At 44.1% G+C, this 21,684-nt stretch overlaps 1 protein-coding gene across 13 annotated transcripts in view; it reads right to left on the reverse strand.

The window, feature by feature from the left end:
• The window catches only part of KCNMA1 (potassium calcium-activated channel subfamily M alpha 1), a 1,925,602-nt gene that overhangs the window by 507,920 nt on the left and 1,395,998 nt on the right, over positions 1-21,684 (reverse strand). For all 13 annotated transcript variants that reach the window (XM_069610985.1, XM_069610992.1, XM_069610991.1 and 10 more), the window contains one exon: positions 7,586-7,654. In XM_069610985.1, the coding sequence (XP_069467086.1) occupies positions 7,586-7,654 (69 nt within the window). The remainder of the gene's footprint in view (positions 1-7,585; positions 7,655-21,684) is intronic.

Consider the following 21,684-nt stretch of genomic DNA (forward strand, 5'->3'; position numbering starts at 1 on the left):
AAAGCAACAGATGAGGAACTCTGATTACATGAATAGCGTGGCTGGTGCACTTGCACGGGAGGACGCAGAGACGTGTGCAATGAACCCGCTCTTTGTCACAGTTCTGCCAGGTATGCCCACTTTGAACAACCAGCGCCTAGCAAGCCTGGCTTTCTTTCATCTGGGCTCCACGAGAGGAGCCTGGGATACACGTCCACATGTTTACAAGCCCAACGAGATGTCAAAAAGGATACCCAAGACAATACGACAGAGCATGCCACAACCACCCGGAAAACACACCATCTAACAATGAGAAAAAATCATGTTGGGTGCTTGCTTCCAGAGTAAGATTGTCCACATGAGGGGGCGCTGCAGTGTGTTACTGACTCAGAATGGGTTGTGAAAATAATTTAAGCTTTCATGAAACATAAGGATACATTCTGGCTTTAGTTGGGGGGAAAAGTAGGAATCTTTCTGGGAGCAAGCAATCCTGGCACGGTAACCACGCACTGTTCACGCCAACATGCAAGCAACATGCCTTCACCCAAAGCAAGACATCCCAGAGTTATATCTGCAACCATCCCCAACAAGGTTGACAGTTGCAGTAACTTCTCTGCAGTTGGATCGTTGTCAATACCAAACTGGCTGGAAGCTCTCCTCCCCATTCCACGCATTTGCTTAGAGACAAGCCGTGGAGACAACACAGAGGGGAAAACGCAAAACCATCACACGCACGCACACCAGAACAATACAAGGCAACACAAGAGCAGGAATGAGCAAGTAGGGGGAACAGAAACATGTGAGGTGGTTGAGCAGAGATGGATGAAAACTCATACCATATTTAACAGTCAAGACTGAGATTCAAAGTATGCCCACAAAAATATCCCAACCCACAAAAACATTGGGTAGGTCATGCCTTATCTTTCACTAAACACAAAAAGGTTGTGGTGAGCAAAAGCAGAAACCGGTGATATGGTGTACAAAAAAATGTGCAACACATGCCAAGACAAGAAAAAAAGGACTTCAAAAAGTCTTTCTCAAGAAAGTGCATCACAAATGAACTACAAATTTAACTTGGGAAATTCCTGGGAAACAGGGGACTCTGCAACATTTGTACTTTGGACATATTTCAGGAAATTCCTGAGAAGCGGGGGGCACTGCAACATTTTTACTTTGGACATATCGTAGGAAATTCCTGGGCAGCGGTGGGCACTGCCACGTTTGTACTTTGGGCGGACAAAGCAAAGACGATATGCTCATCATTTCTATGGAGGAGTGGGGTAAAGCAAAGACAATATGCTCATCATTTCTTTGGAGGAGTGGGGTAGTGGTGGCAGGAAGGGGATACTATGATAACTAGCTTTGGTCTAATGACGGACACAAGGGAGGGGTGGTTCACATCAGAGCGTCCACCTGACAGGACAATGCAGACAAAAAATGGCAGAGCAAGGCTGGCAGACATCTTGTTACAGGACAAAACAAACAGGGGGAAAAAGAGGGACAACACAAATATTTTGCATAAGAGTTCCCCCAAAAATTGAGACATTCTGAAATGCCATTGCGACAGACGGAAGAAACGGGTACAGGGAAACGCATAAAGCTTTAACATTGGCTATTAGCCTGCAAAGAAGTTAGTGCATCAGTCACAAGAAAAAAATAAAAAATAAAAAATAAAAAAGTGATATAAAAACATAGCTGAAAAATTCTCTGTTCTGCCAGGGGGTCATGCATATGTATTTATCTCGACAAAGATATATACATATGTATGAAAAGATAGACTTTGGCGTTATCTTCTGAATTCTCTGTAAATAAATAGTCCTGAAGAAAGGAGGAGTCAAGGTAGGGTTGAGGTTGCAAGGAAAGTTACAGTAACGAGGAGAGCATACCGCTTTCGGCTTCTGCAAACAACAAGAAAAAAAAACCTCGAATCAAACAATTGGATAAGGAATCAGTTGAGACACCAAAAAAAAACAAAATAAAAAAAATAAAAAACCTTTCATTCAACTTTGCTGAGGACCAGACTGTGAAATTAAAAGGTTTTTCTGCAGGAGAAACACAGACAAATAAAATGGCAGGACAAGAGGAGGGGATTTAACAAAGGGATAAAACAGTAGGCTGGGGATGGGTTAGAGACGATGATGCTTCTTTCAGAAATATCCATCACGCTAAGAAGAGAATTAAAAATCAACACAAAGAAATCTGAGGTAACAAATAAACATGAAAGGGCAACAGGACTTGGTACGTTCTAATGTGGACATTTTTATAAGATTATAGATTTTGACTTCAATATACAATTTCCTTTGTGCACAACTACTAGGCCCAGGATTCGACCCCAGGATATGGATGTATGGGTATTGAGTTCAATACATGTTGGGTACAGCTTTCCTTACCACCTCGCTAGAGGACGAGAGGACATCATATTGTACTGACCAAGTCTAGCGCCATACAGACAAGTGTATTATGGGACACAATACCTTGGTCTCATATCTTTGTCTTTTAATATACTTTACCAATATGACCACACATATAAGAAAAGCAAAATTAAAATAAAATGCCACCCAGGTACCCAAGACCAGCCAACCAGCCAATGATCCGCTAACTTTGAAATCTGAGGGCCGTGGTTATCCTCATGTTAGAAGCAGCTGAGGACAGCGGCAATTATTCTGTATAGACCTGTTATAAACTGTGCCAGTGGAGAGTTCATGGGGTTGTCTGTCCGTCTATTCTCTTCTCCTGCTCTGCACAGCTCCCACATCCTGCAACACCTGTATAGGGAGCCTTCAGGGAGCTGCTGGTGTTGCCATGAAGCACAATGCGGGGCATGATTTCCATGGTGATTCCCCCACCTTTAGTCTTTGCTCTCACGGCTTCAAAGCGGTTTGGGAATTGAACGCGGCCACCAGCAAGTCAGGAAAAATCAGCCTCCACGATGCTGTAACTTTAAAGGACTTGTGAGAACTAAGGCCACTGGTATCCCTCTATCCCATCTGTATAAGGTTCTAGAACATCATATACTCCAAGGGAAGTGCAGCGTCTTTGTCATGAAGAACGGAGAACAAGGACTAAGAGTAGCAGAATTAACAGAGAGGAAGAGGCGGGAGAGGTGGTTACTGGTGGCGGTCTCTTCACACTGTTTACTGGAGGAGAAGCCCATTCAGCGTTGCAGTACACATAATCTCCAGCTGAGCGCAGCACGGAGAGGAAGTGGAGTGAGAAGTGGTTACTGGTGGCTTTCTGTTCACACTGTTTACTGGAGGAGGAGCCCATGCAGCGTCACAGTACATATAATCCCCAGCTGAATGCGGAGTGCGGCGCAGAGAGGAAGTTGAGGGAGAAGTGGTTGCTGGTGGTTTATGGTGGAGCGGTGTGGAGCAGTGACCAAAAGACTATAAGAAGCGGACAGTAAGTTTACCGCAAGCCCCATTGTGACTGTGATTTGTGACTGTGATAGAGGTATCCTGCCGAGTATCCCACCACCAACACAGCTTTTTAATTATAAGAAACTGTGAAAGTTTTGTGGTTGAAAGCTGCACGTCCATTTGGAGATCCGAAAGGGACTACGTGTACTTTTGTTCTGGGCGGGTCACTATCGTTCTCTTTACGGCACCTGAACAAGCTCCACTCAACTCTTAACGGCAGCGTGTGAGGGAGGGGGCAGGAGGGAGATGGACTAAGGCTGCTCCTTGAGCCGTCAGACGTTCCCTGGCCTCGGGGCTCAGTTTGATTTGGATCTGCCTTGATTGAGATACTTGCATTCGAATGAACAGCAAAAATGATCCACGTCTCTGTTCATGGATTTAGGACTCTGAATCTGTTTGTTTGCTTGTTCAGTATCTTAGCCTCAAAAGTGCTATTGGAAACGGTTATACGCCATTATAGGCTATATTAGGCTATTTCAGGCAACTGTTTTATGACACGATTTTATAGTTTTAGGTGTCCTTTTTAATCTTACAAATTTTAAGGTTTTTAAGGGTTTTAAGGATCTTTAGGATCCTCAATGTCTTTTATAGTGTTCTGTGTTTAAACTTATATTGGTGGTAATATGGTCAAAAGGAAAGCTTGGGATGAGGGCAGACCCGAGAACCTGACAACGAGCGCAAAAAAAACAAGCAAGCTAAACAAGCAAGCTAAACAAGCAAACTAAACAAGCAAGCTAAATCAGTGCAGGAGCAAGTAAAGGTCGTAAAGGGTAAGTCCCATCTTTCGCAAATTTTCCTGGGCTTGTACTTGGAAGACATGGCTGGGAACTGAGAAAACCACATATTGGTTACAGAAAAGGCCATTTGGGCTGCTGCTTCTGATATAGGGGGTCACACTAAGGGCAGCCGTATCGCCCCGAATATTTGTAAAAATGGTTTGGTGAAAATACAGAGTATGAAGAACAAGGACAAGGATAAGGATGGCCAGATAGTGGTGCCACGGCAAAGCTCTCTGACTGCCGTGGTAGAATCGGGTGTTATAGAAGGAGCAGGGGATGGAGAGGGAAAAGCGAAGAGAGAAGAAGAGGTGTTGGGGGGTTCTTGTTCTATCTAATGGCATATCTGTCAGTAGTCCTCATGGCGAGAGCCCGGTAAGGGTGATGAGCCAGGACCCAAGTACCTCCGCTGCAGGGGAGGAGGATAAGATCTGGTTGGAAACCCTTCTAGACACAAAACCTAAGCCTTTGCAGCTAATGTATGAGTCGCTGCAAGCGTTTAAGCGCAGGATAATGAACTCTTTGGCCATCCTGGATGACTCTATCAGGGATGTAAAGAGCCAAGTGGTGGAAAACAGTCTCGATAGGGCATGGGTAAATGGCAATGTAGCCACGGCGATGGTATCGAGATATCATGTCCTGAGCCGCTATATCCATTGTTCGAAGCTCCTAAACCCACTGGAAAAGGGAAACTGCCAGGAACTCTCGTGCATGATTATAGGGAGTGAGTTCTAGAGAAATGTAATAATCCTTTAGAGCAGTGGGATCAACGTGAAATATACTCCCAGCATGCTGTGCTGTTAATAGGCCACATAAAGTCTATTTGCTGCCCTGTTATTTACACTTTTTCACATCCTGAGCTGTACTACATGCATGGTTTGGAAGGGAGAACCTAAAACCTACCAATGAGGATTCACAGCATATGATATTTGGACAATGAAGCTTGTATCTGAGGTTCTTGCCTGTGGATAAACCATGCAAGGACTTATAGCAAACAATAGCTGCTTGCCTTCTCATGTCCTTCTGGGGCCAACAAAAGCACTGTGCCCAAAGAAACCGCTTTGTATGTATAAAAATCAATCCATTTTGCAAAAAGCAAATGTTTATTTGTTATCAATGGACAAAGATATTCTAGAAATATGTTGCATTATTATTTGGGGTCCATGTAGACTGCTAATACTCTGTGAAGTGTGCAACAGATGTGTAGATCCCCAGACTAGGTTAATGAGTTGGCAACCTGGTCCACAGACAGCTGGCCTAAGTGCAGACTTGGTGCCACATGCACACAGTTCTCTAGGCCAACTAACACATGAAATGATTGGCTTCAATCTAGTACCCCCGCATGCCTTAAAACACCCCAAAGAATTCCAAGAACACTGTTTGATGCATCCAAATCAACTAGTGGACATTGCAACACAGCATGAATGCCCATTCCAGTACAGTTCCTGGTAGCTCCCAGAATTCTGCTTGCCATTAGCACACAAGGCCAGGGTTCTTTCAGAAGAGGTGTTTGTGGTGTGCCCACACTGCCATTACTGGGAATGAGCACATGGCGGGCTCAAGACTGATGGGACAACATAGGTTTGGGATCATGGCCGTGCTCTGGGATCCTGAAAGAATATTCAAATGCGTTGCTGCCTTCTCCCAGAAATACTGGTGTGGGGCTTTGAAAAGGACTACCTGCATTGTCCTCCGTCTCTCACATACAACCAGATGAAGAGTTGGGGAACGCTGGCAGGGCACCGTCTATCTAGGCACTAGAGCAAAACTTGCCGCCTTGTGTTCAGGCCAGACACAAAGGCAAACAAAGGTCCAGCAGGGGCGAGGAGGGCCTTCTGACAGAGGTTATATCAGTTCTCCACCAAAAGGGCTTCGTGAAGCATTGACAGGTTGCACCCCAGAGTGTAAGGACCCCCTAGACAGGGACACACCTGAATGCTTGAGCACCTTGTAATTTTAGCTAACTGATAAGATGTTTGCTCAAACCCACACACACCTTTCTCAAACATGCGTGCACATATAAAAACATAGGAGAATTTCTTGATACTGATTTTTCCAGGTATACACTTCTGATCTTTCAGCACATTGTCTATTTTTCTATAGTAATTCTTAATACCCAGAGGTTTCTAAGTGCAGACTCGGGGAGCGAACCTGTGTTGCTCTGCGTCGTCTTGCTGCCAAGTCGAGCGCGTTACTCCTGAGCTATCCTCCCAAGACAATTGCAGAAGAAACTCCCAACCTCTGCATGGGGGAATAGACATATACGTTGTACATTGGCCTTGCGTGTGCTGTCCATATTCGAACTGAGAGACATTCTCCATTCAAATGCAGGTGCTAGATGGAAGATGGAGCACAAGTAATATGCCAAGAGTCTCAGGCAACCTGAAATAGGGCTGCTTCAGTAATTCCTGGCACCCTTATCTATACAATTCATGGCTACAAATGACTATCCCATTAGATAGGACACTATGAATGCAATACAAGCACAGGATTAGCACTACACTTACTAAGCACTCGTTAAGCACTGAGAAAGCACAGATTGCACGAAACACGTGTCGGCAATGTTTTACATTTGAGAAATAAAGATTTTCTATTAGAAATCAATAAGTGAGCTCACCATATCCTTGGCTATACCTAAGCCTCCAAAAGGAATCACACTTGTTTTAGGTCACTTGGGCACAAGTTCTGTTTCTTGGTGTGTGTTAAGCACATTTGATTACATATGGTGTGGTGCAGGTTTCGCCCAACAAACTCACAATCAACAGAAAAAAGACACTGAATTATTGCTCAGATTGGGCTTAGAGAATCAGAAAATGCAATTGTATGCTTCAGTGCCAATATGCCAGTTGGTGAACGAGGGCCTTATAACGAAATTAACACAATATCAGAACACGGTTTCAAGGGTCATGATTGGGTAGGACACTTGCACGTTCACCTTCCTTGAAGTGACATGTGCTTATGGTGCATTATACATCAAAGCAATATAGAATACAAATAAGTGTAGAGCGGCAAGATCAGTAGCCCAGTATCACTTTTCACTTTCCCAGCTCGCCATGACGGGAAACATGGACACTATTGCTTGGGTTTCTAATCAGGAAGTACTCCTAATGGCAAGGTCCCATTAAATATGTTTACAAAAAAGTTTTACTTTTTACATTTTTTATATGCAGCTGGTGCATGTGCTTTTAGACCTGTATTAAATGCAGATCAAGCTGAATTTTCTTCTGTTTGGGAACAAAGCCGGTGTAAAGGGGATGGGCCAGTCAAGAACATTGTAAAATGCTGAAAGACAGAGGGTCAAGGAGAATTTCCCTATGTTTTTAAGGGAGCAGTGCTGATGTAATTTCCTGTTCCCTTTGTTATCCTTAATACTGCGTCGGGGTGTTTTTTTTTACTTCACAGAGGACTTACCTACTTTCTCCTTTCTCCGACTTGTACTCGATTGCTATCATCAGGAGCTTTAGCTTCTTAAAGCACAATCTACAAGGCAAAAACGCATAGCAGAGGGTTAGTTCACATTGCCATACAAGAGCCTTGCATTGTAAACTAGGTGGAAAGTGCTCATTGAGGGGTAACATTTCAATCACTCTACTCCGAACCATGTTCCGAACTGGTAGACTTGTCCAAAATACTTTTTTTGTAACTTACAGCAGATGGTGAAACATTTCGGTCCATCACCAATAAACACAAACACATGGTATTTTAGCTTACAACATGTGCGTGTTTAGATTTGTTTTCGCAAATACATTTGTCAATATGTCTGTACATTGCTTTACTTGTTTTGATGCTAATTGATGTATAGTAATTTTGTAGTAGTATTTTTCTTGTATGATCGTCTGCCATCATTCCTAACACAGTGTTCCCCCTATTTCTCAAGACTAAATTAACATGATAACAGGATAAAGAAAGCATTACTTACCTGTAACAGTATTTAATCGAAGCATCGGATAAAGGAAGCGTTACTTACCTGTAACAGTATTTTATCGAAGCATCGGATAAAGGAAGCGTTACTTACCTGTAACAGTATTTCATCGAAGCATCGGATTTAGGAAGCGTTACTTACCTGTAACAGTATTTCATCGAAGCATCGGATAAAGAAAGCATTACTTACCTGTAACAGTATTTCATCGAAGCAGCGGATAAAGGAAGCGTTACTTACCTGTAACAGTATTTCATCGAAGCATCCTACAAAGCATCCTGTGCTTTATAGAGAAATTACAATGAGTTATTTTTCTATGAATTGACTCTGCACCTTTCAGTAGGTTGCAGATCCGTGATCTAAAATGGAACTCAGATAAAATCCCACACAGTTGGTGTCATATTGAGTTTTTGTTTTCTAAAGCATGCATGGGACACATCTATCTCTGAAAGCAGAGGAGGGATGTGGGCGGCATGCAACTCTTGGGGTGATGCCAAGGCCAGTGCTGGAGACATTTTGTTACAGGCGAGTGCACATTCCTTCTACAACAGGTGCTATATTCTTCAAATTCAAATGAGTATGTATCCCTCCACTGAGTTCCTGGTATAAAATGCACATTTTAGACACAGATCCACTTAAAGAGGTGGATAGTCTTGTATTAATATCACCAGGCTAGCCTCCTTATCTAACCACGAACAACATGTTTGTGTAGAAAAAGGTATTCAGGCCTGTTGCAAAATGCAGATGTAGTACTAACGTATTTTAGTTGTCATTCATACCGCTGTGATAGCTGTGTAATTGTTTTGTGTATTCCTTGTTTAGCTGGGGTTATTTTTTTTATCTCTGTCAAGTTATAAAGGCACCTGCCCATCCATTTCATCTGGTCTGGGGGTGGGTGTCAGGTATTCACAAAATGGTGGGCATTTGGCAGAGGAACAGCTGTATACATATGCAGGAGATCCCACTCCCCTGCCTCCCCTGTATTGGAAACATGAGACTGTGTTGTGTTTGACAACAGCAGTGGTGCCAATATGGCAGTGAGTGTTTGGAACAAGATACCCATTAATGGAACCTTATCGAATGTATCCCTGAAGTTATAACAACTTGCAGGAAGGACTCCCTGAAGGGATATGAGAAGGAGCAAAGAAGAGAAGCTAGTGACATAATTTAAACTGTGCACGACGTCACGGGATACTAGCTGAAGATGATGTATAGATCCTGAAGAAACTAATGACGAAGTAAAGAATCGCGTGAACTCTCAAATGTAATAGAAAAATATTACACGTGCACTAAGTGCTGCACAAAAAAAAAATGTTCAATAAATGTACAGATGCTGAAATGCAAAGTAGATTAAGTCATCATAGAAGCTGGCTATGATTAGTGACTAGAATGCAGATGAAACCGCCATTGTATAGGAACTAGACATTGGTATCATGAATAAAGTAAGCCAGAAACCATGAAGAAGGAATGGAAAACTGTTTCACAGCAAGAATAATAGGCTCATGGAGCTGCGTGCTAAGGCTTCCTGGCTGAAAGTCAAGATTCCAGAAGGCGAGGTCATCTATCTCTTCTGAAGAAGGACTAGTGGGCAGAGGATGAACCTTCTCACGTTAAGGTGCAAGAAAGAACACACAGATGCCAAGTTTTAATTCATTTGGAGCATTTAAAAGCTGCAAAATGGACCAAATCGTGGTCTCCTGTCACGTGAGCCAAGAATAGAAATAGAGTTTGAACTTGGAATTCCAGACATGATAGCGAGTGCCCTCACTCCCGTGCATTCCCAAGACGAGAATACTCTGCAGGGCCAAGTACAAAGACAATTACATGGCAGAACACATGGGTGATGAGAGATGCTAGGCTAATAGGGTGGTGAGGTAGCTTCATGTCCTATCTCCTTGCACCTGGGTCTGGGCTTAAGTGCTGCTAAATGAACCAAATGTTCCAGACATGGCACAAGCGTGCCAATCAATTATAGTAATCCATATAACAAAGGACCTTATAGTTTGAAGACGAATGAGAAACTGTATATCTAATGTTTCGGAAATGACATGTTTGTAGAGGTAGGCATAAATTGTTCACCTGATAATGGACAGCCAATAACAATCCTAGCTCCTACAGAAATGTATACTTATATGTCTCCCTTACCCAATCCTGACCCTTGATAGGTTTTTCACTATTACTACGTAGTATGACGTTACTCTGACGCATTTTGTGTATAAGAACCATATTGTGTTTTGAGATCATAGAGATTCTGAGCATACGTCAGTTGATGCTCATTGTAACCTCCCTGTTTTAGATCATTGTTAATAAAACAGTACTTTCGCCATCTTCCTGAGTTGGTTTGGTTGTTTAGACACCAAATTACTCTGGTGTAATCCCATCCATTCAATATACACGTTCCTAAGGGCAATATGCTTACGTAGTAGCAGTGTGGATGGTTTCAAGATCCAAACCAGTTTAGCTCCAGGGTTTCGGACGATCGTGCATCCTCCACCATTAGCTGGAAGATTGCAGAGTTTCCTGTGGAGAGTGACTGATAGAAATAAACTTGCAAGAAGAATCGAGACAGTGGGCAAGTCCCCCTTTGAAGAAATCCCTGCTCGGTTTCCAAGGGCGCTCTGCGGAGAGAAGACGAAGTGGTCGGATTGAAGGAGGAGTCGATACCGAAGGCCTCGAGTTGATTAACGAATTTAAGTAGACTAAGGGAAATGGCAATCTAAAGGGGGGATTGTGATATTTTGAGTAACAGGACATTTTGTGTAGATAAAGGAATGCCTAAGTAATCCTATTTCAGGGGAGATAGAAGAAGACTTCTCAAACTCCATCAGGAGAATTAATCAAAGGGAATATGCACAGTCAGGACTGTGAAAGGTGACATCTTAAACCCTATCTAGGGTAAAATAAGTAGATGCGTGGGAAATATACCCCGTATTCTAAAAAAGTTGTAAATAAAGGGAAGGTGATCATAGGGTTATTAATGTGTAGTGTGTTAGTATTTTAAATATTATGTATTGTGTTGTTTTAAGAAAAAATAAGCTTTGAAGATTAAAAGTGATATTGTGTGAAGTAAGGTGTAGTAAACGATTGGCGCTGATCAAAAGACAGATAGGTTGTTGAAACAGAAGAGGAATGAGCAGCGATTGATGGTGCTTGCTCATATTTGTTGTTTTAAACCTAAAGGTGGTGATTTGAGTTAGATAAAAGTTTTATTAACAATCTGGTAAGTATTGACAGTCAATTGCGACTTGTCATTATGGAAGGCACTCCTCTCATGCATCTTTGTAAAACATTACCAAAACATGCACCCACGCTCAAACAGTACAGTCCAGAATGGGTAAAGGGCACAGCTGACAAAATGTTCATGCCATGGCAACAAGCGGGATCATTGTCAAAAGCATAATTGCAACGTATTACCACATACCTACATGCTGTGCACACAGGAAATAAATTAGAGAAAAGGCTGGCCATTTTAGAACTTTGGGAAATGTACCATGGAGGACCCGCCACTGGAGGAGTGGACGCTTATTTAGCAAAAGGGGAGGGCGTTGAACCCTCAGCTCCTCTTACATTGTCAGGAGTAAAGAGTGTAACTACAGAAGAGGTAGGAGTTTCTCCTCTAGAAGAACTGAAATCAGCTGCAGGCTATAGTAATCCGATATATGAACCCCCTGCTGACAGTATTGATGACAGTCCAGAAGAGAACAAAAGAAAGGAAGATGCCTGTGAGTCTATAAGAGATAAGGAAGAAAGAGGTGAGAGATTGAATATATTGACATATATAGACCGAGAAATTAAGCGATGGAAAGGAAAAAGGATATGGGCTGACGAGGTAACGCTCATACAGAACGAGTGGATGTGAGGACAGATACTACTCAAGTTAGATGGGAAAAGCATCAAGGAGGTTGGGCAGAGAGAACATAAGGATGAGCAAGAAAAGAGGGACAGGGAACGAAAAAAGAGATTAAGGGAAGATGAGCAAGGAAGAAAAAGTAGGGATCAACAGGAACAGATGTATAGAGAAGAACAAAAAAAGGACGAAAATGGGCAGAGGAACAAAGGAAGTATGACAATAGACAAAGAGAGATAGAAGAAAGGGGTAGGAAGGAAAGAAGGAGAGAGTAGGACAAAGCACAGAGAGTGAAGGACAGAAGGTTACAGAGGAGAAGAGAAGAAGAACAAAGACAGGAAGTGAGAAGAGAGGAACAAAGGCAAGAGGAAGAGAGGGTAAGAAGGGATGCGAGAAAGCAAAGGGAAGTGGATGAAGAAATAAAACAGAATAGGAAGCAGTGAAGTCTGGATGCCAGTCTCAGCCTTAAAGAACGAGTGAGGCAGAGTGAATAAATGTGATGGGATAGAGTAAGAGCGATTCTCCTGATAAAAGAAATAACACCAGAAACACCTAGAGTAGCATTAGAAGAAGAAAAATATGATGCAGAAAATATTGGAGAAAGGATCGATAAGGTCTATCAGCAATTAAGGCAGAACAGCGAGTATGGAACCAAGGGGAGCTTGGCCGATCCCCGGTACCACCAGTACGAAATGAGGAGGAAAACATGTTCAGTGATGAACGCTGAGCACTGTCTTTGAACACATTTAATTTAGATAGAGACGAAGGGGAGGATAGTCACACTAGTAGGGGTTTAGCAATGTCAGACGAGGAAAGAGTGTCAGGTCATGAGACAGGAAGAGACGGTGCGTGCACCCCCCCACCTCTGGGAAGCCAACAGATGGATAAAGAGGTGAGGTGGAGAGATCTGGAACACCCTAAAGAAAAAACACCAGATCCCATATCATATCCTGAGCTTTTCCAAAGACGATCATGTAGTGAGAAAGGAGAGTCTCCACCGTATGTAAGTAGGTTAAGGTTGCTACCAGCAAGAAGACAAATAGGGACGATTACCCCTGCCATAGATAGATGACTAGTGGGATCCGACTATGGGATGGGGTTCCCACAGTTCCCCTTGTTAGAGATGGGGAGAGAAAGACCACAATACATCCCATGGCCATAGATGGATAAGGATAACTTAAAATGCAAGCTCCATAGTTTAACTTCAGGGGCTGGGAAATGGGTACGCAAATGAGAGAAAATGACATTAGTAAAAACGCTGGCCATAGGAGACATAAAAGGTCTACTGTCAGCTATTCTTGGGGAGAGGGCTGACCCACATATGGAGGCGAGCTGGGATGCAATTGTGACATCACAAAACACAGTGCATGATGGAGCGCTGTTTAATAATTGTAGGGCAGACGCTTGGAGGGCTCTCAGGGTACAGTATCCTGACACATCAGATATGAGTGCAATTAAAACACCTCAAATGAAGGAAGATGAATACCATATTGCTTATATTCAGGATATTCAAGAGAAATGGCAGCTTGAAATGCGTAACCCTTGGGAAAAAACAGTGGCACTTTTTTATCATATTTTGTGTCAGGGATTGCCAAATCCGGTACAGAGACAGATGAAAAAACAAGTGGGAATGGAAGCGAAGCCATGGGCTGAAATACAGTTGACTATTGTATATCATTGTCGGTTAGTACAAGCGAAGAACAAAAAGTAAGATGAGAACAGAAAAGTGGAGGAAGCTAAGTTAGTTCAGAAAAAGTTGTCATAATGTGCATAGAAGGGGTAGCAATGACAAGCGGAGAAGGAGTAGGAATCCAAGAAGCAATAGGAACATCACAGGTGAATAATTCACGCCCGATAGATCAAGGTGGGTACAGGTTTGTGCCACAAAGCAGTGATGTAGGTTTTAGAGGAGGAAGCAGATTTCAGAACACCCAGAGTGCATTTCAGAATACTCAGAATGAGAGTCAGAATGCTCAGGGAGGATATAACCAAGGAGAGATTGCCAGAGGGCCACCCCTAGTATCTTGGAATAGTGGAATAACAGGGCATATTGCACACATATGTAGGAGCAGAGGGAATGCACAACAAAACAGACAGTTTTCAAGAGGGGGGAACAACTTATCCACCGCCATACAGCACACAAACAAGAGAAGCTTTTACCCAGAATCATACGTCCTATCAGGCACATGTGCTGCAAGTACAGCGGGTACAATAGCAGGGGCAAGTACAAATGCACCCACTGCAAGGGCAATCGCAACAAGCACCTATGCAAACACAGCAACACGTGAATACAGGGCACATACTGACACCTAGGATAGGGGATGTCACTGTAGTGGGGGAAAATCCTTGCACAGGACGGGGATAAGTTTATCTGCTCAATAGGACAGCTCACAGGGTGACTTGATGTGTTCAGTACTATCTGTGACACCAGACCCCCAAGAGGAACCAAGGGTCGATGTGACGATAGGAGGCAAATCCTTTTCTTGTAGACACTTGGGTGACCCGCTCTTGTATATGGGATGTAAAATATCCAATGGCAGGTATTGCCATGAATGCACAAGGGTTACTGATAAGTTACCTGTTTATATAGGGGAATGTGACATGTCTGTTCCATTTTTATATTCACGACCGACACGAGCCACCATTTTGGGAAGAGATTTAATGACAAAACGTAACATGATGATTTCATTCACTGATCAGGGAATAGTGTGCTCCATTCCAGGAAAATACTATTTAAATGTAGGAGAGTTCATACTGACATTTACAGGGCAAGTGGCTCTACGAGGAGTGCCGGTAGATCCGGAAGTCTCCCTCTATGTAGTGGGAATTTTATTGACATGGCTACTTGGGCTAGTAGGAAAGAGTGTGAGGATACCTGATGAGTTCATATTTACATCACAAATCCCTATGGATGAGAAAGGCGGACAGAGCATCCCTATACAACTAGAAGCAGCTATAGTACGATGAGAGATAGCAATGCTTGAAGGAGTTGATGACAAAGGTAGATCATGGAGAATGGTGATAGCTCTTGAAGAGGGGCACAGATTGACTGACATGACAGATGAAGATATGTTTAGAGAAGAACATATCAATGATGAAGTGGTGTTCTTTACGAGCATTACATACTGGATAAAGATCGAGAAAAGAGAAATCCCACAGCGAATGGCGATAATGTGGCAGCAACCAGCATTTTTCCAGAAAGATCTAAAAAAGGTGCCAAATGTCCTGTGGACCACAGGACCCTATGACGTAGGACTATTGAAAAGAATAGGTGAGGTTAAAATAAAGCTTAAGCCAGGAGCATTTTTACCCTGAGCAAAACAATACCCTATGTCCCGAGAAGCTAATGAGGGCATGTTCCAGACTATTTCAGCACTGATGAATCAAGGAATCCTAGTGCCATCAGAATCATTGTGCAATACTGAGGTGTATCCAATAAAAAATCTAAAGGGGACTCATGGAGATTTATTCAGGACCTACGCCCTTTTAATCATATTGTAGAGGCAGAGTTTCCTTTAGTTCCCAATCCTGCGACAATATTGTGTAGTATCCCAGTTGAAGCTAAGTATTTCATGGTGATCTATTTGAAAAAATGCGTTTTTCTCGATCCCGCTGCATAATGACTCACAAGACCTGATTTCCATTACATTTATGCAAAAGAGACTAAAACATACTTGTTTACCTCAAGCGTATTGTGAGTCCCTGTAGATCTTTAACAGGGTCCTACGGATGGATCTTGGTAACATTGAACTCAAAAGTGTGGCAGTTCAGTACATAGATGACATATTGATTTGCAGTAAAACAGAAGATGAATGCAGACAAGACTCTGTTCAGTTAATTACTATATTAGCAAACAAGGGATAGAACATGGACAAGTCAAAGCTACACTATAGTCAAGAAGAAGTGTTGTACATAGGTCAGTTAATTTCACATGAAGGAAAAAAAAGTGACACCAGAAAGAGCTGAGGCTATTATGAAGACGCCAAAGCCAAACACAGTGAGGCAAATGCAGCAGTTTCTGGGATTGTGCAATTATTGAAGAGTCTGGGTTTTTGATTACAGTACATATACCAAGCCACTTTTGCAAGTGTTAAAGAAACAACAAGTTGGAAAAGAAAAGATTTAATATACCGAAGAAATGGAGGAAGGATTTGAGGAGTAGAAAAGAGCAATTTGCACAGCTCCAGTTTTAGAGTTTCCTGACTACAGTGAGGAATCTTATTTGTTTTCACACACAGATGGGGCAGTAAAGACAGCAGTGCTCACACAAAGGACAACATTGGGCTACAAACCTTTAGCATACTACAGACGGATTTTAGATCCCGTTATGAGGGGATATTTCCTGTGGCAACAATCTTTGGCTGCTGCTGCATTTGCAATTAAGAAGTCCACAAGTATTGTTATGGGCTGTTCCATGACTCTTTACGTGGAGCATGCCTTATTTTCCATTTTAGAGGAACCCAATGGCACATTAACGTCACAAACAGCTTCGGCATACGAGGTAATGATTTCCAATCCAGCCATTAAAATTTTGAGGTGTAAAATAGTGAACCCAGCCACGTTTGTAGCTGAACCTATAGAAGAAGGTGACCATGTGCATGATTGTGCAAACTATGTTGAATTCTATATAGCCCATGTGAAGGGGAATGCTTTGGGCAGAGAGGAGATTCTTTTAATTGATTGTTCTTCAAAAATTGACCATACTATTCAGGAGGGGCATTCAGGCTCTGCAGTTGTAAGACACAGATTAAATAGTGAATATGAGGTAGTAGCGAGTGCAAGACTATGGGCCTCATTACGAACCTGGCGGAACGGGAACGGGTAAAAACCAGGCGTGCTTACTGGGTCCCGTGAGGGGAAGAGGGAGCAAAACAACGGGCCAACTCATAATGGCCCGTTGTTTGCTCCCTCTCCCATTCCCATTCAGCCCTATGGGGTCTGAAATGGGAATGGGGAAGGACCGGGTCCGGGTCCTTGGAGGGAGGAATTACCGGGCCTTCCGAACTCGGAATGGCCCGGTAATTCCTCATTGTGTGGAACCGGACCCGGACGTGATTTCGGCCAATAGCGACATGGCTACCGCCGAGGTCGTAATGAGGGCCTATGTTTTACTTTCAGCGCAAGCATCAGAATTAGTAGCGCTTATTGTCGCACTTGAGAAACATGAAGGGCAGGAAGTGACGGTGTACAGTGACTCTGCCTATGTGACGTCAACCATACAGGCAGGTGTAGAGAAGGAGCCAAGTACCCCCACATCAAGCATTTCGGCCATGTGGCCTATATGCTTGGAACCAGAATGTGAAATACATGCAGTGCCAGTGAAGATACCAATACCAAGGAGAATCCTGGAAGCAAATTTCCCATTAAGAAAGACATACCTGCATACACGACAATATGATGGCCACTTGAATGAAGTACCAGAAAAAGTGTGAAAAGTAAGCAGAAGAGCAGATTGGTGACATCAAACGAAGCAAGACTGTCACCCAGAAGAGATGCAGAGACAAGAGTGCATACATATTCTATAGGCATCAAGAACGTATCACAGATAAGCAGCATTTCAGGATCGAGATGAAGATGTTTATGTTACAAAAGTGATGAAGATATCAAGTCATTTTACATGTGTACAGATGCAGAGAAACACAAGGAGACAAAGGGCCTCATTATAACAATTGCGGAATGTGTTTAACAGCGCCGGTAATGGTGCTGGTGCTGTTAAATGCATTCCGCACTATTATGAGGTTCCCTCGCGGGACCCGATGTGGACGTCTGGCCTATCCAGAAATACAAGCCTGGTGTTAACAGGGAGAAGGGTTTGGAGTCTGGTGGCATAGGCAGAGAAGGCATGTCGTCTGGTTCTTTCCTTCTTTCACCGGCGGATTTCAAGTCTGCACATGTCCTTGCTTCTGGTGGATCGTAAACCCTCCGGAGATTGTAGCTTGGGGATGTGAAGATGATGCCCTTGTAGATGATGCACCAGGATTTTAAGGTAATATGTGCTTGCAGCGGGTTTGATGAGGGCCAGGGCGATTTGGTCAAATTTGCATTGAGTCTTGCTGCAGCATGTAGGACACATCCCAGGACTGCCAGGGTGCTCACTGGAAGGCATTCTAAGAGGGCATTGCCACCATCTAGGTAGGAGAGCAACAAGTCTTGCACAGCAGAACTGAAGTTGTTTGCTGGGTTGAAGGGCTTGATTTTCCACAGGATGGAAAGTTGGTACCAAGCCATTTGTGTCTTCCTTGTTTTGGGCACCTTAAAGGAGGACTGCTTGTTGTTGTAGAACCAAGGGTCTTGGTGCAGGTGGTCAGTTGGGGCAGGAATCCCTTGAGGTTCATAGCGGAGAGCCTGGTCTGGATGTCAGGGTGTTCTGTGTTCTTGATCAGCAATAGGAACTCAGTCTTGGAGGGGTTGAGCTTCAGGTAAGCACTTGAGATCCAGGGCTTGATAGATAGTGAGTCTGTGGATGTCTTTGATGGAGGATATCTTGAGGTAGAGCTGCTTGTCATTTGCCTATTGGTGGATGCTGTGTGGATTGAGGAGGGTTCTGATTGGTTCTTTGTAAAGGTTGAAGATTAAGGGGAGAAGATGGATCCTTGCGGGACTCCACAGATTATGGGTATAGTTGGTGAACTGGATGAATCCATCTGGATTTATTTGTGGTGGCAAGCAAGGTAGGATTTTAGCCAGTTGATGATGATCTCACTGATCCCCATGTGGCAATGTAGAATGTCATTGAGTATCTACTTTGTCCAACACAGCTGAGAGGTGGAGAACCAGGAGGCAAGAATGGCCATCGTCGAGGTTGTTAAGGGCATTGTGGATCACCTTGGTCGTAGCTGTTACCATGCTGCATCTGGGTCTGAAGCCAGATTGCGAGGTTTTGGAGAGGTTTCTAGTGTCAATGTGTTGGGATAGTTGCCTGTCTACTGATTTCTCAAGGATCTTACCTATGAAGGGAAGATGTGTGATAGGGCGGTGGTTGCTGAGGTTGTTGGGGACAAGTTTTGGTTTTTTGAGAAGCATGAGGATTTATCTGGTCGTCAGGAGGGGAAGGTGCCTTGACTGAGGGGCGAGAGCTTCAGCTGGAAGGGTCTTTAGTACAGAGGCAGGGAGGATCTCATCGCCAAAGAATGTGGCCTTGCCACATCGTACCTGGACGAGTGGGAAGCCAGTTCTTCCATGGTGACTGCTAGTGTGGAAGTCAGTTCTTCCATGGTAAGTGTATTGAATGTTTTCCAGGTAGCAGTGGTTTTACAGAGGTGATCTGTGGTGTCCTGTCAGTTGTAGCGTTGGTGTCTATGTGCTGGTGTATCATGTTGAACTTGTTGACGAAGAAAGAGTTAATGGTGGTGGATTTCTTGATTGAGTGCCGTATAAGTTGGTGTGGGGATGGGCATTTAATCACTTTAACCAAAAACAGGCCCGCTACTTAAGAAGTGAGTACACAAATGTACATAAAGCAAGTTTGTTGTACACAAGTCCGGAGAGCAGTCAGCTGGTGTTGCAGGACCAAACTAACCCGTGTCTCAACAGTACAACATCATTTGGCAGTTTATATACCTTTTGCAACAATTTAAAACACTCCCAGGTACTTTTATCACCATCCACCCCCAGAGATGATTGGACAAAACCTCTTCAAAGAAATCCCATCTTTTCCCAATTCTTTCATTTTCATTGGCCGGGCTTATCTTCATTATTATCTTCAGATCATATTCAAAACACACCTCTTCTCGGGATTTTTCCATAGAAGGTTGTGACGCTGGTGCATGGTTAAAAACTAGTATTGAAAACATAATTCATTGCTAGCAATAACTGGCTTAAGGTCTTTAACTTTGAGTATGATTGCACATGGTCCTGCTGACGTATTTTGGCAAATAGAGAAAGGTCTGCATAAACCACAGATTGCAATCTTCATTCCACAGACTCCTGGCACCTTAAAAAATACCTTCCAATTTATGCGGCCACATACAACCCCTGATGACCTGGAAAAACACTTAAGCATCGGACCCTGGCTTCGGGCCTCATGTTCATTACCACCAAGCAAATGACTAACCCCCTCTAAAGATTGTAATACAAAGGGAAAGATAACATCTGTTCCCTGGCAAGGACTCTAAATATTGCCCTGTTCGTATGACCTTATTACTCTGTAACTAATTCTCTTTTCCATCAAGAATGTCCCTGATGTGGGGGCGCGGTTGAGCAGCTGAACAATGCGGACGTGAGAGCTTGGTGCTCCGTCGGCCCATCTATATGCTGTGCAATATCCTGATGAAGTTTATATCTGGTTTGTAAGCTGCCCTAACCAATCGAAAGGCAAAGCCGCAAGCTATACACTGTTAGTTTGCCAGCGAGAAACAGAGCCAGGAAATGGGAAAAGACAACACTCTCCAGGGGTGATACTTCGCAACGTGGTGGTGCAAATGCCATCTTGCTGGTGTTGGGGATAAGACGCGGCCCGACATCGGTCTCTGGTGTTACCTGCCGAGGACTGGGCTGACAGCTACAAACTAGCCATGTCAGCAGAGCTGGAGGAGCTGACCGACGGTCAGGTGAGAGGGAGAAGTTGGGAGACCGCTGGCGCGGCAGTGCGACTCGCTTACCGGCGATGCTGAAGCCTGCACACACAGCACTGTGTGCACTCTGATGTGAGAGAGGAGCAACAGTTGGTTGCAGACAGGCCTGACGCCTCCGTGTGGACCGGAGGGAAGAAGGAGGGAGGGAGCCTCACATAACAGTACCAGTGTGGGACACGCAGCAGAGGACTGTGCCCGGGATAGAAATGGGGCAATGAGAGGCCCGCTCCGTGCTGGGAGCATACCAGGGATGCCCACTGCATAACATCCTGATGCGGTGGCTGTCCAAGCCATTTTAATCAGCTGATGCATAGGTCAGTGCACGCTGGACCTGAGCTGTCACAGACACACATGACAGGCACAGGCACACTGAAGGCCCATTTAAATACAGTAATAATTTATCCTCCTGCAATGAAGTGGAAAACACTGTCCCAGACCTGTGTACTGAACCTCAGGAGACAGGGCTAACTGCGGCACTGGGCCGGTGGGCAGCACCCCCCACCCCTGCTGGAGCTTAATCCTTGGTGATCACTGGTGCTGCAGCGGACAGAAAGGTGAACCGCCCGGTGACTGATCGCAGCCGTTGAGCTGCGACTGAAGGGAGAACGTACCAGCTCAGCAAGATCTGTTGTAATGTGGAGCCAAGGGAGGTGCAAGCTCCGGCTGCAGCCCCACGGGGAAAGTGATCAACCCGGAAGTCACGACTGCCTGAAATCCCTGGAATCACACTGAATATCCTTCGACACTAAGCGGCGTGCGGTGCCTGTTCCCAGACAGAGACGCAGAGCAACGACAGGCTTATACAGTTACCGAATTTGGACCCTCAGTCAGTTGTGGAGAATAACCTTGCAGCAACAACTGCTGCAGCGAGATACTGAAAAGGACCCCTGCCCGGGACTACAGCATATTACTGGGCCCCAGCGCATGTGACTGGTGTTTCTAACTCTATACGGTGATCAAGTCAAGGAGTGAGGCAGGACCCCAACACAACACATCACTGCATCTAATATTATCCTAGTGGGGCTTGATGCAAAACGGTAGCGAGGGGCACATTGGGCCCGGGTTACTGCAGTGTGCTAGGAAAGAAAACCGGACCTAAGTGGAGGTCAGCAGATAGAACCTACCCTGCCAGGCACAAGTGGCGCGTTATACCGGCGGCACATACCATGCA

The sequence above is a fragment of the Ambystoma mexicanum genome, chromosome 8, assembly GCF_040938575.1.
Source record: "Ambystoma mexicanum isolate Mex_15411 chromosome 8, UKY_AmexF1_1, whole genome shotgun sequence".
NCBI classification, from domain to species: domain Eukaryota; kingdom Metazoa; phylum Chordata; class Amphibia; order Caudata; family Ambystomatidae; genus Ambystoma; species Ambystoma mexicanum.